This window comes from Oncorhynchus kisutch, linkage group LG28, assembly GCF_002021735.2.
Source record: "Oncorhynchus kisutch isolate 150728-3 linkage group LG28, Okis_V2, whole genome shotgun sequence".
Lineage (NCBI taxonomy): Eukaryota > Metazoa > Chordata > Actinopteri > Salmoniformes > Salmonidae > Oncorhynchus > Oncorhynchus kisutch.
Window position 1 is genome coordinate 45,470,788 of NC_034201.2, and position 15,501 is coordinate 45,486,288.

At 45.2% G+C, this 15,501-nt stretch overlaps 1 protein-coding gene across 1 annotated transcript in view; it reads right to left on the minus strand.

Moving 5' to 3' along the window:
* Window positions 1-800: 800 nt before the first annotated feature.
* LOC109878647 (scavenger receptor cysteine-rich domain-containing group B protein) overlaps window positions 801-15,501 on the minus strand; it is a 15,631-nt gene continuing 930 nt past the window's right edge. The window contains exons 3-10 of the mRNA XM_031807690.1: window positions 13,610-13,912; window positions 11,500-11,577; window positions 7,175-7,489; window positions 6,659-6,736; window positions 5,607-5,690; window positions 4,809-5,123; window positions 1,752-1,820; window positions 801-1,311 (exon numbers count right to left, since the gene is read on the minus strand). Coding sequence (XP_031663550.1) covers window positions 995-1,311; window positions 1,752-1,820; window positions 4,809-5,123; window positions 5,607-5,690; window positions 6,659-6,736; window positions 7,175-7,489; window positions 11,500-11,577; window positions 13,610-13,912 — 1,559 coding nt within the window. The 3' untranslated portion in view covers window positions 801-994. The remainder of the gene's footprint in view (window positions 1,312-1,751; window positions 1,821-4,808; window positions 5,124-5,606; window positions 5,691-6,658; window positions 6,737-7,174; window positions 7,490-11,499; window positions 11,578-13,609; window positions 13,913-15,501) is intronic.

The window sequence follows — 15,501 nt, forward strand, 5'->3', positions numbered from 1 at the left end:
CTTTGATGTTTAGTCACAATCTGATTTGATTAGAATAGCATGTTGCAGTAATTGACTAGCCTCTACGTTGAGCAGCAGAGTGCAGGTCTAATAGGCTACAGAACAAATCCACCAAGAGCCATCATCATTCCTGGGTTCAAACTGCCCAAGCAGCTCTACCATGTCAGTCAGCCAGCCTGACCACAGCCTGACCACAGATTAACCACAGCCTTACCACAGCCTGACCACAGCCTGACCACAGATTAACCACAGCCTTACCACAGCCTGACCACAGCCTAACCACAGCCTGACCACAGCCTGACCACAGCCTGACCACAGCTTAACCACAGCCTGACCACAGCTTAACCACAGCCTGACCACAGCCTGACCACAGCTTAACCACAGCCTGACCACAGTTTAACCACAGCCTGACCACAGCCTGACCACAGCTTAACCACAGCCTGACCACAGATTAACCACAGCCTGACCACCGCACTGACCACAGATTAACCACAGCCTGACCACCGCACTGACCACAGCTTAACCACAGCCTGACCACAGCTTAACCACAGCCTGACCACAGCTTAACCACAGCCTGACCACAGCCTGGCCACAGCTTAACCACAGCTTAACCACAGCCTGACCACAGCTTAACCACAGCTTAACCACAGTTTAACCACAGAGAGAGAGATGGTTAAAAGCCTTGGTTTTCTTCTGTTGATCAAATATCAAAAAAATGTGTACAGCGTTTTATATATCATATCTTTTATTTATAAAGTGCTTAATAGGAATAGATAATCATAATATTTTATAATATATTGTCACATGTTAATTTGTTTTATTTATTTATTTATGTTGTTTGTTGTTGTCTTCCTTCCATTTGGCATTGGGGTGAGCTGTTATTTACATCATGTTTACAAGTCCCGGGTTATGCCCACCAAGGCGCCCGTCCTATTAGTTGCCAGTGGAGGTGGAAGTAGTTTGACGGCTCCCTGGCGGCGAATCGCTGCTCGAATCACGACAGTGAGCATGTGACGCCAGCGTCTTCAGAATGGTCACAGTTGTGTACATCCCAGGGTATGTGCGAGCACTGCTGGAGCGAGGCCTCGGAGCCACTGCACTTCAGATTGTCCAGGAGGATGGTGCCGTTGCCGGGCCCGAAGTAGGCCTCCCCGCGAGCCGCAGCAGCCTCCCCGCAGCCCAGCTGGCGACACACCACCTGGGCATCTGGCATGTCCCAGGCGTCGTCACACACCGTACCCCATTTCGCCCCCGAGAACATCTCCACCCGACCCTCGCAGTGGTGCTGCCCGCCTACCAACCTCACCATGCCTAGAGGGAAAGAGAGGGTAGAAACAGTCACATATTCTGTAGAAAATTAACATTTAAAATCAAATCAAATCCAATTTTATTTGTCACATACACATGGTTAGCAGATGTTAATGCGAGTGTAGCGAAATGCTTGTGCTTCTAGTTCCGACAATGCAGTAATAACCAACGAGTAATCTAGCTAACAATTCCAAAACTACTACCTTATAGACACAAGTGTAAAGGGATAAAGAATATGTATATAAAGATATATGAGTGAGTGATGGTCATTTAACACTAGAGACACGTACCACACATCATGGCTAGTCCTGAGACGTGAATGAAATACGATGCGTTATGGAAGATTGGCCTCTGAAAAGTGATGCTGTGAATGTGTGTTGACCTTTCACCTTTTAACTTGAACCAGGAACATGTAGCTAAACCTGAACAGGTAGAAGACTAACCGTCACTTGGTGGTCTAGTTGTTGTTTCTGTCACGGTGAAGTCTCTTCCAGCTCGAACAGGCTGAAAGGCTAGAGAAGAAGAGGGAGATCGAATGAGGTTTCTATGTGTTGTGTATGTTTCCCTGGGGAGTGGTCATCTACTTGAGAACAACTGCTGATACGGTTCAATCAGAGCAATCTATACCAGAGCCCTCAAAACGTTGTAGTAAGTTAGTCCATTGATCAGTTAATCAGTTAGATTAGAAGACAAGGGCTCTGGAAGTCAATTTTGTGATCCCCTTTATCATCAGAGGTTCACTAAGGTTCACCTGGTCTGCTCTGATAACTCTGACATGATGAAGACCTTAGTCACAGGAAGGATGTCTTTCTCTGACATGATGAAGACCTTAGTCACAGGAAGGACGTCTTTCTCTGACATGATGAAGACCTTAGTCACAGGAAGGACGTCTTTCTCTGACATGATGAAGACCTTAGTCACAGGAAGGACATCTTTCTCTGACATGAAGAAGACCTTAGTCACAGGAAGGACATCTTTCTCTGACATGATGAAGACCTTAGTCACAGGAAGGACGTCTTTCTCTGACATGATGAAGACCTTAGTCACAGGAAGGACATCTTTCTCTGACATGAAGAAGACCTTAGTCACAGGAAGGGCATCTTTCTCTGACATGAAGAAGACCTTAGTCACAGGAAGGACATCTTTCTCTGACATGAAGAAGACCTTAGTCACAGGAAGGACATCTTTCTCTGACATGAAGAAGACCTTAGTCACAGGAAGGATGTCTTTCTCTATTTTTATTCTTCTTTTCTATACTGTGTGTCTCATTTAGGTTTGGCCTGCAGGCTTCCAGAGAGGCTGATTACCCCCAGAGAGGCTGATTACCCCCAGAGAGGCTGATTACCCCCAGAGAGGCTGATTACCTCCAGAGAAATCTGATTACCTTAGATTTTGATTTTACCAGAATAATCAGCCAAGGATAACGCTGACAAGTGAGGACATAATCCCTCACAAGGAGAACGTCAATTTTAGGGTAGGGTAGCCTAGTGGTTAGAGTGTAGAGGCGGCAGGGTAGCCTAGTGGTTAGAGTGTAGAGGCGGCAGGGTAGCCTAGTGGTTAGAGTGTAGAGGCGGTAGGGTAGCCTAGTGGTTAGAGTGTAGAGGCGGCAGGGTAGCCTAGTGGTTAGAGTGTAGAGGCGGCAGGGTAGGCTAGTGGTTAGAGTGTAGAGGCGGTAGGGTAGCCTAGTGGTTAGAGTGTAGGGGCGGTAGGGTAACCTAGTGGTTAGAGTGTAGGGTGGCAGGGTAGCCTAGTGGTTAGAGTGTAGGGGCGGCAGGGTAGCCTAGTGGTTAGAGTGTAGGGGCGGCAGGGTAGCCTAGAGGTTAGAGTGTAGAGGCGGTAGGGTAGCCTAGTGGTTAGAGTGTCGAGGCGGTAGGGTAGCCTAGTGGTTAGAGTGTAGAGGCGGCAGGGTAGCCTAGTGGTTAGAGTGTAGAGGCGGCAGGGTAGCCTAGTGGTTAGAGTGTAGAGGCGGTAGGGTAGCCTAGTGGTTAGAGTGTAGGGGGGGCAGGGTAGCCTAGTGGTTAGAGCGTTGGACTAGTAACCGAAAGGTTGCAAATTCGAATCCCCGAGCTGACAAGGTACAAATCTGTCGTTCTGCACCTGAACAAGGCAGTTAACCCACTGTTCCTAGGGCCCTCATTGAAAATAAGAATTTGTTCTTAACTGACTTGCTTAGTTAAATAAAGGTACAAAATAAATAAATAAATAGGTGTTAGGGAAGATAGGCTTTGAATGGAAATCAATTGTTGGTCCTCACAAGTACAGTAAAAACCAATGTGTGTATACTTCACTATGTATCGGAGTCTAATCTCTTGGCTTGCTGGCGCATAGAGCCTGGTAACAGTTTGGAAATTAATTACTGCTAATTAATACAAATTCCAGCCATCGAGGCTGGAGAGGCAGCGAGCCTGCTACAGTTGTATTAGATGGGACTTTGATGAATGGAGAAAAGGGGCAATTAAAAATAAATGTTGTATCATGTCGACCGGTATTGTTTTTGCCACAAACAATTGAGTTTGGGTATTTACAGTTTATGTGAATTGTCACGCCCTGACCTTTAGTTATCTTTCTTTTCTTTATTATCTTGGTTAGGTCAGGGTGTGACAAGGGGTGGTCCGTTGTGTTTTTGTCCTGTCTAGGGTTTTTGTATATTTATGGGGTTGTTCACTAGTCTAGGTGTTTTGTATGTCTATTGGTTCTCAATTAGAGGCAGCTGTTTATCGTTGTCTCTGATTGGGAAGCATATTTAGGCAGCCATATTCCTTGGGTAATTTGTGGGTGATTGTCTATGTATTAGTTGCCTGTGTCTGCACTTATTTTATATAGCGGCACGTTCGTTTTGTTGTTTTTTGTAAGTTTGTTGAAGTGTTCTTCGTTTCATTCAAATAGAAGATGTATTCACATCACGCTGAGCCTTGGTCTCATCGCTCTAATGAACATGACGTGAAAACTATTTCTAAGAAGCTGTGAGATTTTTTTCCAAACTTTAACACTCTTGGGCTTGTCGCACTTTGAAGTCTAAAATGTAGAGGGGGGGAGGTCAAGGGTTATGCTAGATGGTGATGATTTTTTTATTTTACCTTTATTTTACTAGGCAAGTCAGTTAAGAACAAATTCTTATTTTCAATGACGGCCTAGGAACAGTGGGTTAACTGCCTGTTCAGGGGCAGAACGACAGATTTGTACCTTGTCAGCTCGGGGATTCGAACTTGCAACCTTTCGGTTACTAGTCCAACGCTCTAACCACTAGGCTACCCTGCCGCCCCATAGAGATCAGCCAATCACAACCAGTGGTTGCTTTCATCCACTTCTGTCATAGGCTTCCATTCAATAGAATATAAAACTCCATTCTGAGGAGCTGTGAAACCAGACGTTTGGGGACGGCTGGTGGACAACATAACTCAGTCTACTGTGGCAGTCCTGCCTGCAGCAGATCAAAAAGACAATATCTAAATTCTCATCGGACAAATAAGTTATATTGCCATAGACCCAGTCAGTCTTACGTGCACAGATAACTCCAGCATCTTCATGGTGTCCACAGTTGTGCTGTCCCCAGCCCAGGTTGAAACAGTTCTCCAGTTTCATTTCACTGCCCGTACAGTCCACGTTGTCCAGCAAGATGGGACCCGAGCCGTAGCCGAAGAAGGCCAGGATCTTGGCGGCGATAGCGGGACCACAACCCAGCTGCCTACACACCACCTGGGCGTTGGGCAGCTGCCAGTCGTCGTCACACACCGTGCCCCAGAGGTTACCGTGGAACACTTCCACGCGACCCTCGCAGCTGCTATTACCGTTTACCACGCGGAGGACGGGACGCTCTGGAGGAGGAGACACACAGAGAGGCACATTCTTCATGGTGTATTAGTAAAAGGTGTTACTATGGTTTCCTTGTTGCACAATGGCTTTAATCTATAAATGGAATATTTGTGATTATAAATTGGGTGGTTAGATCCCTGAATGCTGATTGGCTGACAGCCATGGTATATCAGACCGTATACCACGGGTATGACGAAACATTTATTTTTACTGCTCTAATGACGTTGGTAACCAGTTTATAATATCAATAAGGCACCTCGGGGGTTTGTGGTATATGGCCAATATACCACTACTAAGGGGTGCGTCCATTAGCAGTGGTATATTGGCCATATACAACACCCCCTCGTGCCTTATTGCTTAAATAATAAGCAAGTATTATAACAACAGATATATCTGTTTAGAGTGCATTAGCTGGAGATAATTCCCATTCATTTGTCACATGGCGGGGGGGGGGGGGGGGGGGGGGGCTGCAGCATCACCACTACCTTTGGTTGTCATAGCAACCATTGTCTTTGTCACGGTAGTTGTAGTAGTGGTCTTGACTGGTTCTGTTCGGTCGGTCACTAGAATAAGACAAACGATGCATTAGAATCAGAATAATGAGTCGGTCTACACCAGCAAGCTGATGCCTAGAGTAGACGGCAGACGGTTTCCCATCCTCTGTGAGGAGAGGGGGGGGGGGGGGTCGAATTAGGTATTACAATACTAGAATTTAGAATACCAGAATGGACATTATTAACCTTCTTATGATAGTAGAAAAGGTCAGCCATTTTGGTCAGGGAATTGGTCAACCTTACTTTGCCAGGGCTGTGATAAAATATTGTGTAAAACAATTCATTTGAAGAATGTGTCTGCACTGCGTGTTTGTTAGCTAGCTAGCCAGTTTTAGAGGAATGATTCTATTAACGGATCAAATTAACTACCCATATGCCAACATTCCATTCAAACAATACAGTCATTCCACAGCTTAGACAAGTTGTAAACGCAAGTACTGATATTGTATCATATAATATCACAGCTTGGAAACAAACATTAAACATTACATATATTTTAAAGGTTATATTTTAAAGGTTATTTATTCAGAAAATTGGCATAAAACCCGTATAGGCTGTTTTTATAATATGACAATATTTTAGGTTGACTATAATTCTATTACACAATTTCTGATACACATCACATGCCTTACTTTTATTTTACTGCATTAGTCAAATCAGGAAATGCATCACTTATGCCTCTACTGCATTCATTCCAATTAGACTGACCAAAATGGCTGCCATTTTCACCATGTTCTGGAACTTTGAGGGTTTAGAAAATACTGTATCCCCTCTAGTAATTTAATAGGATCTCTATGGGGGTGACTTCTTTTACTTGCTCCATCACCACCATGTACTGAGTGGCACCGCTGTCCCAGAGTTAAAGAGAAACTTAGAGAAAACAGCACCCTCTATTGGTCATAGGATAGAGGTGCAGGTGGAGCAATGTGGTCTGACGGGGACCACACTATTATTACATTATAACACTTAAGCTAAATAATTGCCTGTAATGCTGGCAGTCTGGAAGAATCCCCTTCCCATGGGCATTGTGTTTTTGGTAGAAACTGTGGTGGAGCCTGAACCTACACAGAGAACAGACATGAATAGCAGACTTAGTATTAAAGACATTGGCAACGTGAATTACAGCGAGAGAGAGAGAGTGAGAGAGAGATAGAGAGATACAGGGAGAGAGAGAGAGATACAGGGAGAGAGAGAGAGATACAGGGAGAGAGAGAGAGATACAGGGAGAGAGAGAGAGATACAGGGAGAGAGAGAGAGAGAGAGAGAGAGATACAGGGAGAGAGAGGGAAAGACAGAGAGAGACAAAGGGCGAGGGAGACATTTTTGTTGTTGTTGAATTGAATTAAAAGAGAGAGAGACCGAGAGAGATACAGGGAGAGAGAGAGAGACAGACAGAGACAGAGAGATACAGGGAGAGAGAAAGACAGAGAGAGATACAGGGAGAGAGAGAAAGACCGAGAGAGAAAGACAGACAGAGAGAGACAGAAACAGCTTCTCACCTGAACAGATAACCCCAGCGTCCTCATGATGTCCACAGTTGTGTATCCCCCATCCCAGGCTGTAGCATTTACTCAGCTGGTTCTCGTAACCATTACAGTTGACATTGTCCAGTAGAATCAGTCCTGTGCCGTAACCAAAGTAGGCATTGGTGGTGGAGGAAACGGCGTGGCCACAGCCAATCTGCTGACACACCACCCCTGCGTCTCTCCTACCCCAGTCGTCATCACACACCGTCCCCCAGCTGCCCTGGTAGAAGACCTCCACTCGTCCCTGGCAGTAGTCCAGTCCACCAACTAACCGGATCCTACCATCTCCTAAAATATAGGGGAGGGAGGGAATCATCAGCATTCCATGTAAACTATATATGCAAAAGTATGTGGACATCCCTTCAAATTAGTTGGATTCGGCTATTTCAGCCACACCCGTTGCTGACAGGTGTATACAGTCGAGCACACAGCCATGCAATCTCCATAGACAAACAGTGGAAGTAGAATGGCCCGTAGTGAAGAGCTCATTGTGTTGGTAGAACTTCGGTAGCATTTTCCTCAAATTGCATTGTTAAAATCCCGAGCTACAATCAATTCCGGCCTCAGGATATGTGGTTTCCAGTTTGCATAAAGTCCAGTGTAGTTCTTTGTGGACCGTCATGATATCGGCTTGAGGGGATATTCACGGCTGTGACTATAACCAAAGATAATTCTCTTGGGAGGTAATATGGTCGGCATTTGATTGTGAGGTGTTTTTGGTCATCTGAACAAAGTGACTTGAGTTTCTGTACATTATCACAATCACACCATGAGTAGTTAATCATGCAACATACACACCCTCGTTTCTTATTCCCGGAGAGTTCTTTATTCCTGTCTGCGCGATGTACTGAGAACCCAGCTGGTTGTATGGACGGGGACAGTATACACAGAGAGAGCCGTGTTTCTGTATGTTACAATCCCTGATGTCTCTCTGGAAGGAGATCCTCGCCCTGAGCTCGTCTACTTAATTATCCAGAAACTGAACATTAGTGGTGGATGGTGTGCAGAAGTCCACTCCGAAATCTTCTCCGCCGGTGACGTCATGGAGCAACCTCTGGGATAAGCTTAATTGCCCTGGGGGGTACGAACAAAGGATCCAATTGGGGAAAGTTGTATTTCTGGTCGCAATGCATCGTTCTGATATCTAAAAGTTATTTTTGGTTGTATGTAATAACACAAAAAAACTCCAAAGGCAAACATTGGCAGCAGATTGGCCCGTACTGAAGAGCTCAGTAACTTTCAACATGGCACCGTCATAGGATGCCTTTCCAACAGGTCAGTTCGTCAAATCTCTGCTCCGCTAGGGCTGCCCCGGTCAACTGTAAATGTTGTTATTGTGAAGTGGAAACGTCTAGGAGCAACAACGGCCCAGGCTCGAAGTGGTAGGTCACGCAAGCTCACAGAACGGGACCGCCGAGTTCTGAAGCACGTACCGCGTAAAAAATCATCTGTCCTCGGTTGCAACACTCACTACCGAGTTCCAAACTGCCTCTGGAAGCAACGTCAGCACAATAACTGTTCGTCGGGAGCTTCACGAAATGGGTTTACATGGCCGAGCAGCTGTACACAAGCTTAAGATCACCATTCGCAATGCCAAGCATTGGCTGGAGTGGTGTAAAGCTTGCTGCCATTGGACTCTGGAGCAGTAGAAACGCGTGCACCCGTGCACAAAATGAGGTCCATACAGAAATTAATTATCGAGATTGGTGTGGAAGAACTTGACTAGCCTGCACAGAGCCCTGACCTCAACCCCATTGAACACCTTTGGGAATAATCGCCCAATATCAGTGCCCGACCTCACTAATGCTCTTGTGGCTGAATAGAAGCAGGTCCCCGCAACAATGTTCCAACATCTAGTGGAAACCCTTCCCAGAAGAGTGGAGGCTGTTACAGCAACAATGTTCCAACATCTAGTGGAAACCCTTCCCAGAAGAGTGGAGGCTGTTACAGCAACAATGTTCCAGCATCTAGTGGAAACCCTTCCCAGAAGAGTGGTGGCTACTACAGAAGCAAAGGACCAACTCCATATTACTGGCCATGATTTTGGAATGAGATGTTAGACGAGCAGGTGTCGACATCTCACTCAAAGCCTGGCTTCATGTCTATAACACATCTATAATGTCTTTATGGTGTGTCTATGTGTCTCCCGACGCCTCCTGTCTCAGCCTCCAGTATTTAACTGCAGTAGTTTATGTGTCAGGGGTCTAGGGTCAGTCTGTTATATCTGGAGTATTTCTCCTGTCTTATCTGGTGTCCTGTGTGAATTTAAGTCTTCCCCTCTAATTCTCTCTCTCGCTTTCTCTTTTTCTCTCTTTCTCTTTCTCCTTCACTCCCTTTCTCTCTCTCTCTTCTCTTGGAGGACCTGAACCCTAGGACCATGGCTCAGGATTACCTGGCCTGATGACTCCTTGTGTCCCCAGTCCACCTGGTCGTGCTGCTGCTCCGGTTTCTGCTGTTCTGCCTGCGGCTGTGGAGCCATGGCCTGTTCGCCGGACATGCTGCCTTGTCCCGGACCTGCTGTTTTCAACTCTCTCGCTCTCTACCGCACCTGCTGTCTCTAACTCTGAATGATCGGCTATGAAAGGCCAACTGACATTTACTCCTGAGGTGCTGACCTGTTGCCCCCTCTACAACCACTGTGATTATTATTATCTGACCCTGATGGTCATCTATGAATGTTTGAACATTATGGCCATGTTCTGTTATAATCTCCACCCGGCACAGCCAGAAGAGGACTGGCCACCCCTCATAGCCTGGTTCCTCTCTAGGTTTCTTCCTAGTTTCCGGCCTTTCTAGGGAGTTTTTCTTAGCCACCGTGCTTCTACACCTGCATTGTTTGGGGTTTAAGGCTAGGTTTCTGTACAGCACTGTACACAACTCACAGAGTTGTTGTGTCTGTGAGTTGTTATGTCTGTGAGTTGTTATGTCTGTGAGTTGTTATGTCTGTGAGTTGTGTCTGAGAGTTGTGTCTGTGAGTTGTTATGTCTGTGAGTTGTTATGTCTGTGAGTTGTTATGTCTGTGAGTTGTGTCTGTGAGTTGTTATGTCTGTGAGTTGTGTCCGTGAGTTGTTATGTCTGTGAGTTGTGTCTGTGAGTTATGTCTGTGAGTTGTGTCCGTGAGTTGTTATGTCTGTGAGTTGTGTCTGTGAGTTATGTCTGTGAGTTGTGTCTGTGAGTTGTGTCTGTGAGTTATGTTTGTTGTGTCTGTGAGTTGTTATGTCTGTGAGTTGTGTCTGTGAGTTATGTTTGTTGTGTCTGTGAGTTGTTATGTCTGTGAGTTATGTCTGTGAGTTGTTATGTCTGTGAGTTGTGTCTGTGAGTTGTGACTGTGAGTTGTGTCTGTGAGTTGTTATGTCTGAGAGTTGTTATGTCTGTGTTATGTCTGTGCGTTGTGTCTGTGAGTTATGTCTGTGAGTTATGTCTGTGAGTTATGTCTGTGAGTTGTGTCTGTGAGTTGTGTCTGTGAGTTGTTATGTCTGTGAGTTGTTATGTCTGAGAGTTGTTATGTCTGTGAGTTGTTATGTCTGTGAGTTGTTATGTCTGAGAGTTGTGTCTGTGAGTTATGTCTGTGAGTTGTGTCTGAGTTATGTCTGTGAGTTGTGTCTGTGAGTTGTGTCTGTGAGTTGTGTCTGTGAGTTGTTATGTCTGTGAGTTATGTCTGTGAGTTATGTCTGTGAGTTGTGTCTGTGAGTTGTGTCTGTGAGTTGTGTCTGTGAGTTGTTATGTCTGAGAGTTGTTATGTCTGAGAGTTGTTATGTCTGTGAGCTGTTATGTCTGTGAGTTGTTATGTCTGTGAGTTGATGTGCCTGAGAGTTGCCTGTAACATTGCTCTCCCATGCTGCTGTCTTAGTTTCGTTCCAGGTCTCTATTGAAAACGGATTTTTATCTCACTACCCTCGATAAATAAAGGTGAACTAAAAAAAAGTTTAAATCCTTAATTGAATATCACTCTGTTCATTTACACAGGCAGCCAAAATCTGATATTTTGCCCAATTACTGGCAAAAGCACTGATCTGATTGGTCAAAAGATCAGAAATGTGTTGCCTGTGTAATCGCAGACTATTTAGTTTGGATTCCTGGCTAGATTTTTTGGGCTCTTGTGAGCGTGTTGTCCTCCATGAACTTTGAAATTCTACAGTTCTACAAACCTGGTTGTGACTGAAGGCAAACGGACTTCAGCCTTTCCCCTTAAAGCAGTTTATACAGTGAATAAAAAAAAAAATACTATATTAAAACTATTTTACTTTACATCATTTGACTGAACTTAGAGAGAAGAGAAATTAAACGGGATCACTTACTTAAAGCTGAGTTTCTCCGAGATGAAGTGGTGGCCTCACCGAGGTACTGGAGGCTCCGTGACGCCACCACTGATGGAACTAAGGAGAGATGAGACGGAGGTAATAAAATAATACATTATGTTTATTAGTGATGTCATGCATTGACTCACTAATAAGTCATGCGATGTCATGCATTGACTCACTAATAAGTCATGCGATGTCATGCATTGACTCACTAATAAGTCATGCGATGTCATGCATTGACTCACTAATAAGTCATGCGATGTCATGCATTGACTCACTAATAAGTCATGCGATGTCATGCATTGACTCACTAATAAGTCATGTGATGTCATGCATTGACTCACTAATAAGGCATGCGATGTCATGCATTGACTCACTAATAAGTCATGCGATGTCATGCAATGACTCACTAATAAGTCATGCGATGTCATGTATTGACTCACTAATAAGCCATGCGATGTCATGCATTGACTCACTAATACGTCATGCGATGTCATGCATTGACTCACTAATAAGTCATGCGATGTCATGCATTGACTCACTAATAAGTCATGTGATGGCATGCGTTGACTCAATAATAAGTCATGTGATGTCATGCATTGACTCACGAATAAGTCATGTGATGTCATGCATTGACTCACTAATAAGTCATGTGATGTCATGCATTGACTCACTAATAAGTCATGTGATGTCATGCATTGACTCACTAATAAGTCATGTGATGTCATGCATTGACTCACTAATAAGTCATGTGATGCCATGCATCGACTCACTAATAAGTCATGTGATGTCATGCATCGACTCACTAATAAGTCATGTGATGTCATGCATCGACTCACTAATAAGTCATGTGATGTCATGCATCGACTCACTAATAAGTAATGTGATGTCATGCATTGACTCACTAATAAGTCATGTGATGTCATGCGTTGACTCACTAATAAGTCATGTGATGTCATGCATTGACTCACTAATAAGTCATGCGATGTCATGCATTGACTCACTAATAAGTCATGCATTGTCATGCATTGACTCACTAATAAGTAATGTGATGTCATGCATTGACTCACTAATAAGTCATGTGATGTCATGCATTGACTCACTAATAAGTCATGTGATGTCATGCATTGACTCACTAATAAGTCATGTGATGTCATGCATTGACTCACTAATAAGTCATGTGATGTCATGCACTGACTCAGTAATACGCCATGTGATGTCATGCATTGACTCACTAATAGGTCATGTGATGTCATGCATTGACTCAGTAATAAGTCATGTGATGTCATGCATCGACTGAGTAATAAGTCATGTGATGTCATGCATTGACTCACTAATAAGTCATGTGATGTCATGCATTGACTCAGTAATAAGTCATGTGATGTCATGCATCGACTCACTAATACGTCATGTGATGTCATGCATTGACTCAGTAATAAGTCATGTGATGTCATGCATTGACTCACTATTAAGTCATGCGATGTCATGCATTGACTCACTAATAAGTCATGTGATGTCATGCATTGACTCACTAATAAGTCATGTGATGTCATGCATTGACTCACTAATAAGTCATGTGATGTCATGCATTGACTCACTAATAAGTCATGTGATGTCATGCATTGACTCACTAATAAGTCATGTGATGTCATGCATTGACATCATATGAAATCTTTAGAAAATTGTAAGGCCCCTTTCCTACACAAAACATAATTAGAGGAGTAATACACTGAAGGAGGAGAGTTTACTACAAACGTATTCGGTTGACCTTTTAACCTGTGTGGATTAATTGTCGGAGTAGAGGACCTTGTGCATTTCAGTTAAAATAGCAACCTAATGTTAATATCCCAGGACAAAGTGGCTAGCAACAGCAAGCTAGCTAGCTAAATTGCCATAAATGTTTGCTTATTGACCTGTCCCCAAATGAATATAATTGGTTCAGAGTTAGTTTTGATACTGTCAACCTGCGTGTCGTGATCGCGTCTGGTGTGGGGGAATAAAATCAACATGTGTGAGATGGTGCATCCAGACACGCGTGTGCAGTCTGGTCGGCCTGTAAGAGTTGCCCTGGACTGGAGTAGGATAAATATACCTCAATGAGCCTTACCTTTGCATGTGACCGATACATCCTCGTAGTGGTAACAGTTATGGATTCTCCAGCCCAGACTGCCACACTGTCCCAGGTCGGTCTCCCCTCCTTTACAGTCTACGTTGTCCAGCATGATGGGCCCCAAGCCCTGGCCGTACTCTGAGATGCTACCCACCGCCACAGCCAGACCGCAGACCAGCTGCCGACACACCACATTGGCATCTACCATGTCCCAGTCGTCATCACACACCGTACCCCACGTTCCGTTGTGCCAGACTTCCACACGGCCCTCACACCGGTCACGCCCGTTCACCAGACGCACTGGAGAGATGAGACAATATATCACCAGACGCACTGGAGAGATGAGACAATATATCACCAGACGCACTGGAGAGATGAGACAATATATCACTAGACCCACTGCAGAGGAGACACAATATGATATCATCAGACCCACTGCAGAGAAGACACAATATGATATCATCAGACCCACTGCAGAGAAGACACAATATGATATCATCAAACCAGAGGAGAGACAAATGAGACACATGCAACAATGAGACAAATGCAACATGGTCAGAGGCATTATCAATCAGCACCACTGTCTTCCCTCTCACTCTGATGATGCTGATGTCATCAATCAGCACCACTGTCTTCCCTCTCACTCTGATGCTGATGTCATCAATCAGCACCACTGTCTTCCCTTTCACTCCAATGCTGATGTCATCAATCAGCACCACCGTCTTCCCTCTCACTCTGATGCTGATGTCATCAATCAGCACCACTGTCTTCCCTCTCACTCTGATGCTGATGTCATCAATCAGCACCACTGTCTTCCCTTTCACTCTGATGCTGACATCATGAACCCAGTGTGTGATGACGTCATGAACCCAGTGTGTGATGACGTCATGAACCCAGTGTGTGATGATGTCATGAACCCAGTGTGTGATGACGTCATGAACCCAGTATGTGATGATGTCATGTTATCCTGTCGGGAGGCTATATCGAGATCTTCTTATTTTTCACTGTAAGTGAAGAAAATACTACACAAAACCAATTCAGTCCATATCATTTTACTGGCTTTGACTGCAGGCTAGAAACGGTACGCTTTCTTTCTGTGTAATACATGTGCCACACAACATGGAACAAAATGTCCGTCTGGGAAAGCACATAACAGGCCCAGTGTCTGTTGGACATTATACTGTGTGTGTTACTGTCTGGAAATAGAGCTCTCATATAATGATAGTTAATAACGACGAGAGAGAGAGAGAGAGAGAGAGAGAGAGGGAGAGGGAGGGAGGGAGGGAGATAGCGAGAGAGAGAGAGAGAGAGAGAGAGAGAGAGAGAGAGGGAGAGAGAGAGAGAGAGAGAGAGAGAGAGAGAGAGAGAGAGAGAGAGAGAGAGAGAGAGCGAGAGAGAGAGAGAGAGAGAGAGAGGGAGAGAGAGAGCGAGAGAGAGAGAGAGCGAGAAGAGAGAGAGAGAGGGAGAAAGATAGAGAGAGGGAGAGAGAGAGAGAGAGAGAGAGAGCGAGAGAGGGAGGGAGAGAGCGAGAGAGAGAGAGAGCGAGAGAGAGAGAGAGAGCGAGAGAGGGAGGGAGAGAGGGAGAGAGAGAGAGAGCGAGAGAGAGAGAGAGCGAGAGAGGGAGAGAGAGAGAGAGCGAGAGAGAGAGAGGGGAGAGAGCGAGAGAGAGAGAGGGAGAGAGCGAGCGAGAGAGCGAGAGAGAGAGAGAGGAGAGGGAGAAAGATAGAGAGAGGGAGAGAGAGAGAGAGAGAGGGAGAGGAGCGAGAGAGAGAGTGAGGGAGTGAGGGAGGGAGGGAGGGAGGGAGGGAGGGAGGGAGGGGAGGGAGGGAGGGGAGGGAGGGAGGGAGGGAGGGAGGGAGGGAGGGAGGGAGGGAGGGAGGGAGGGAGGG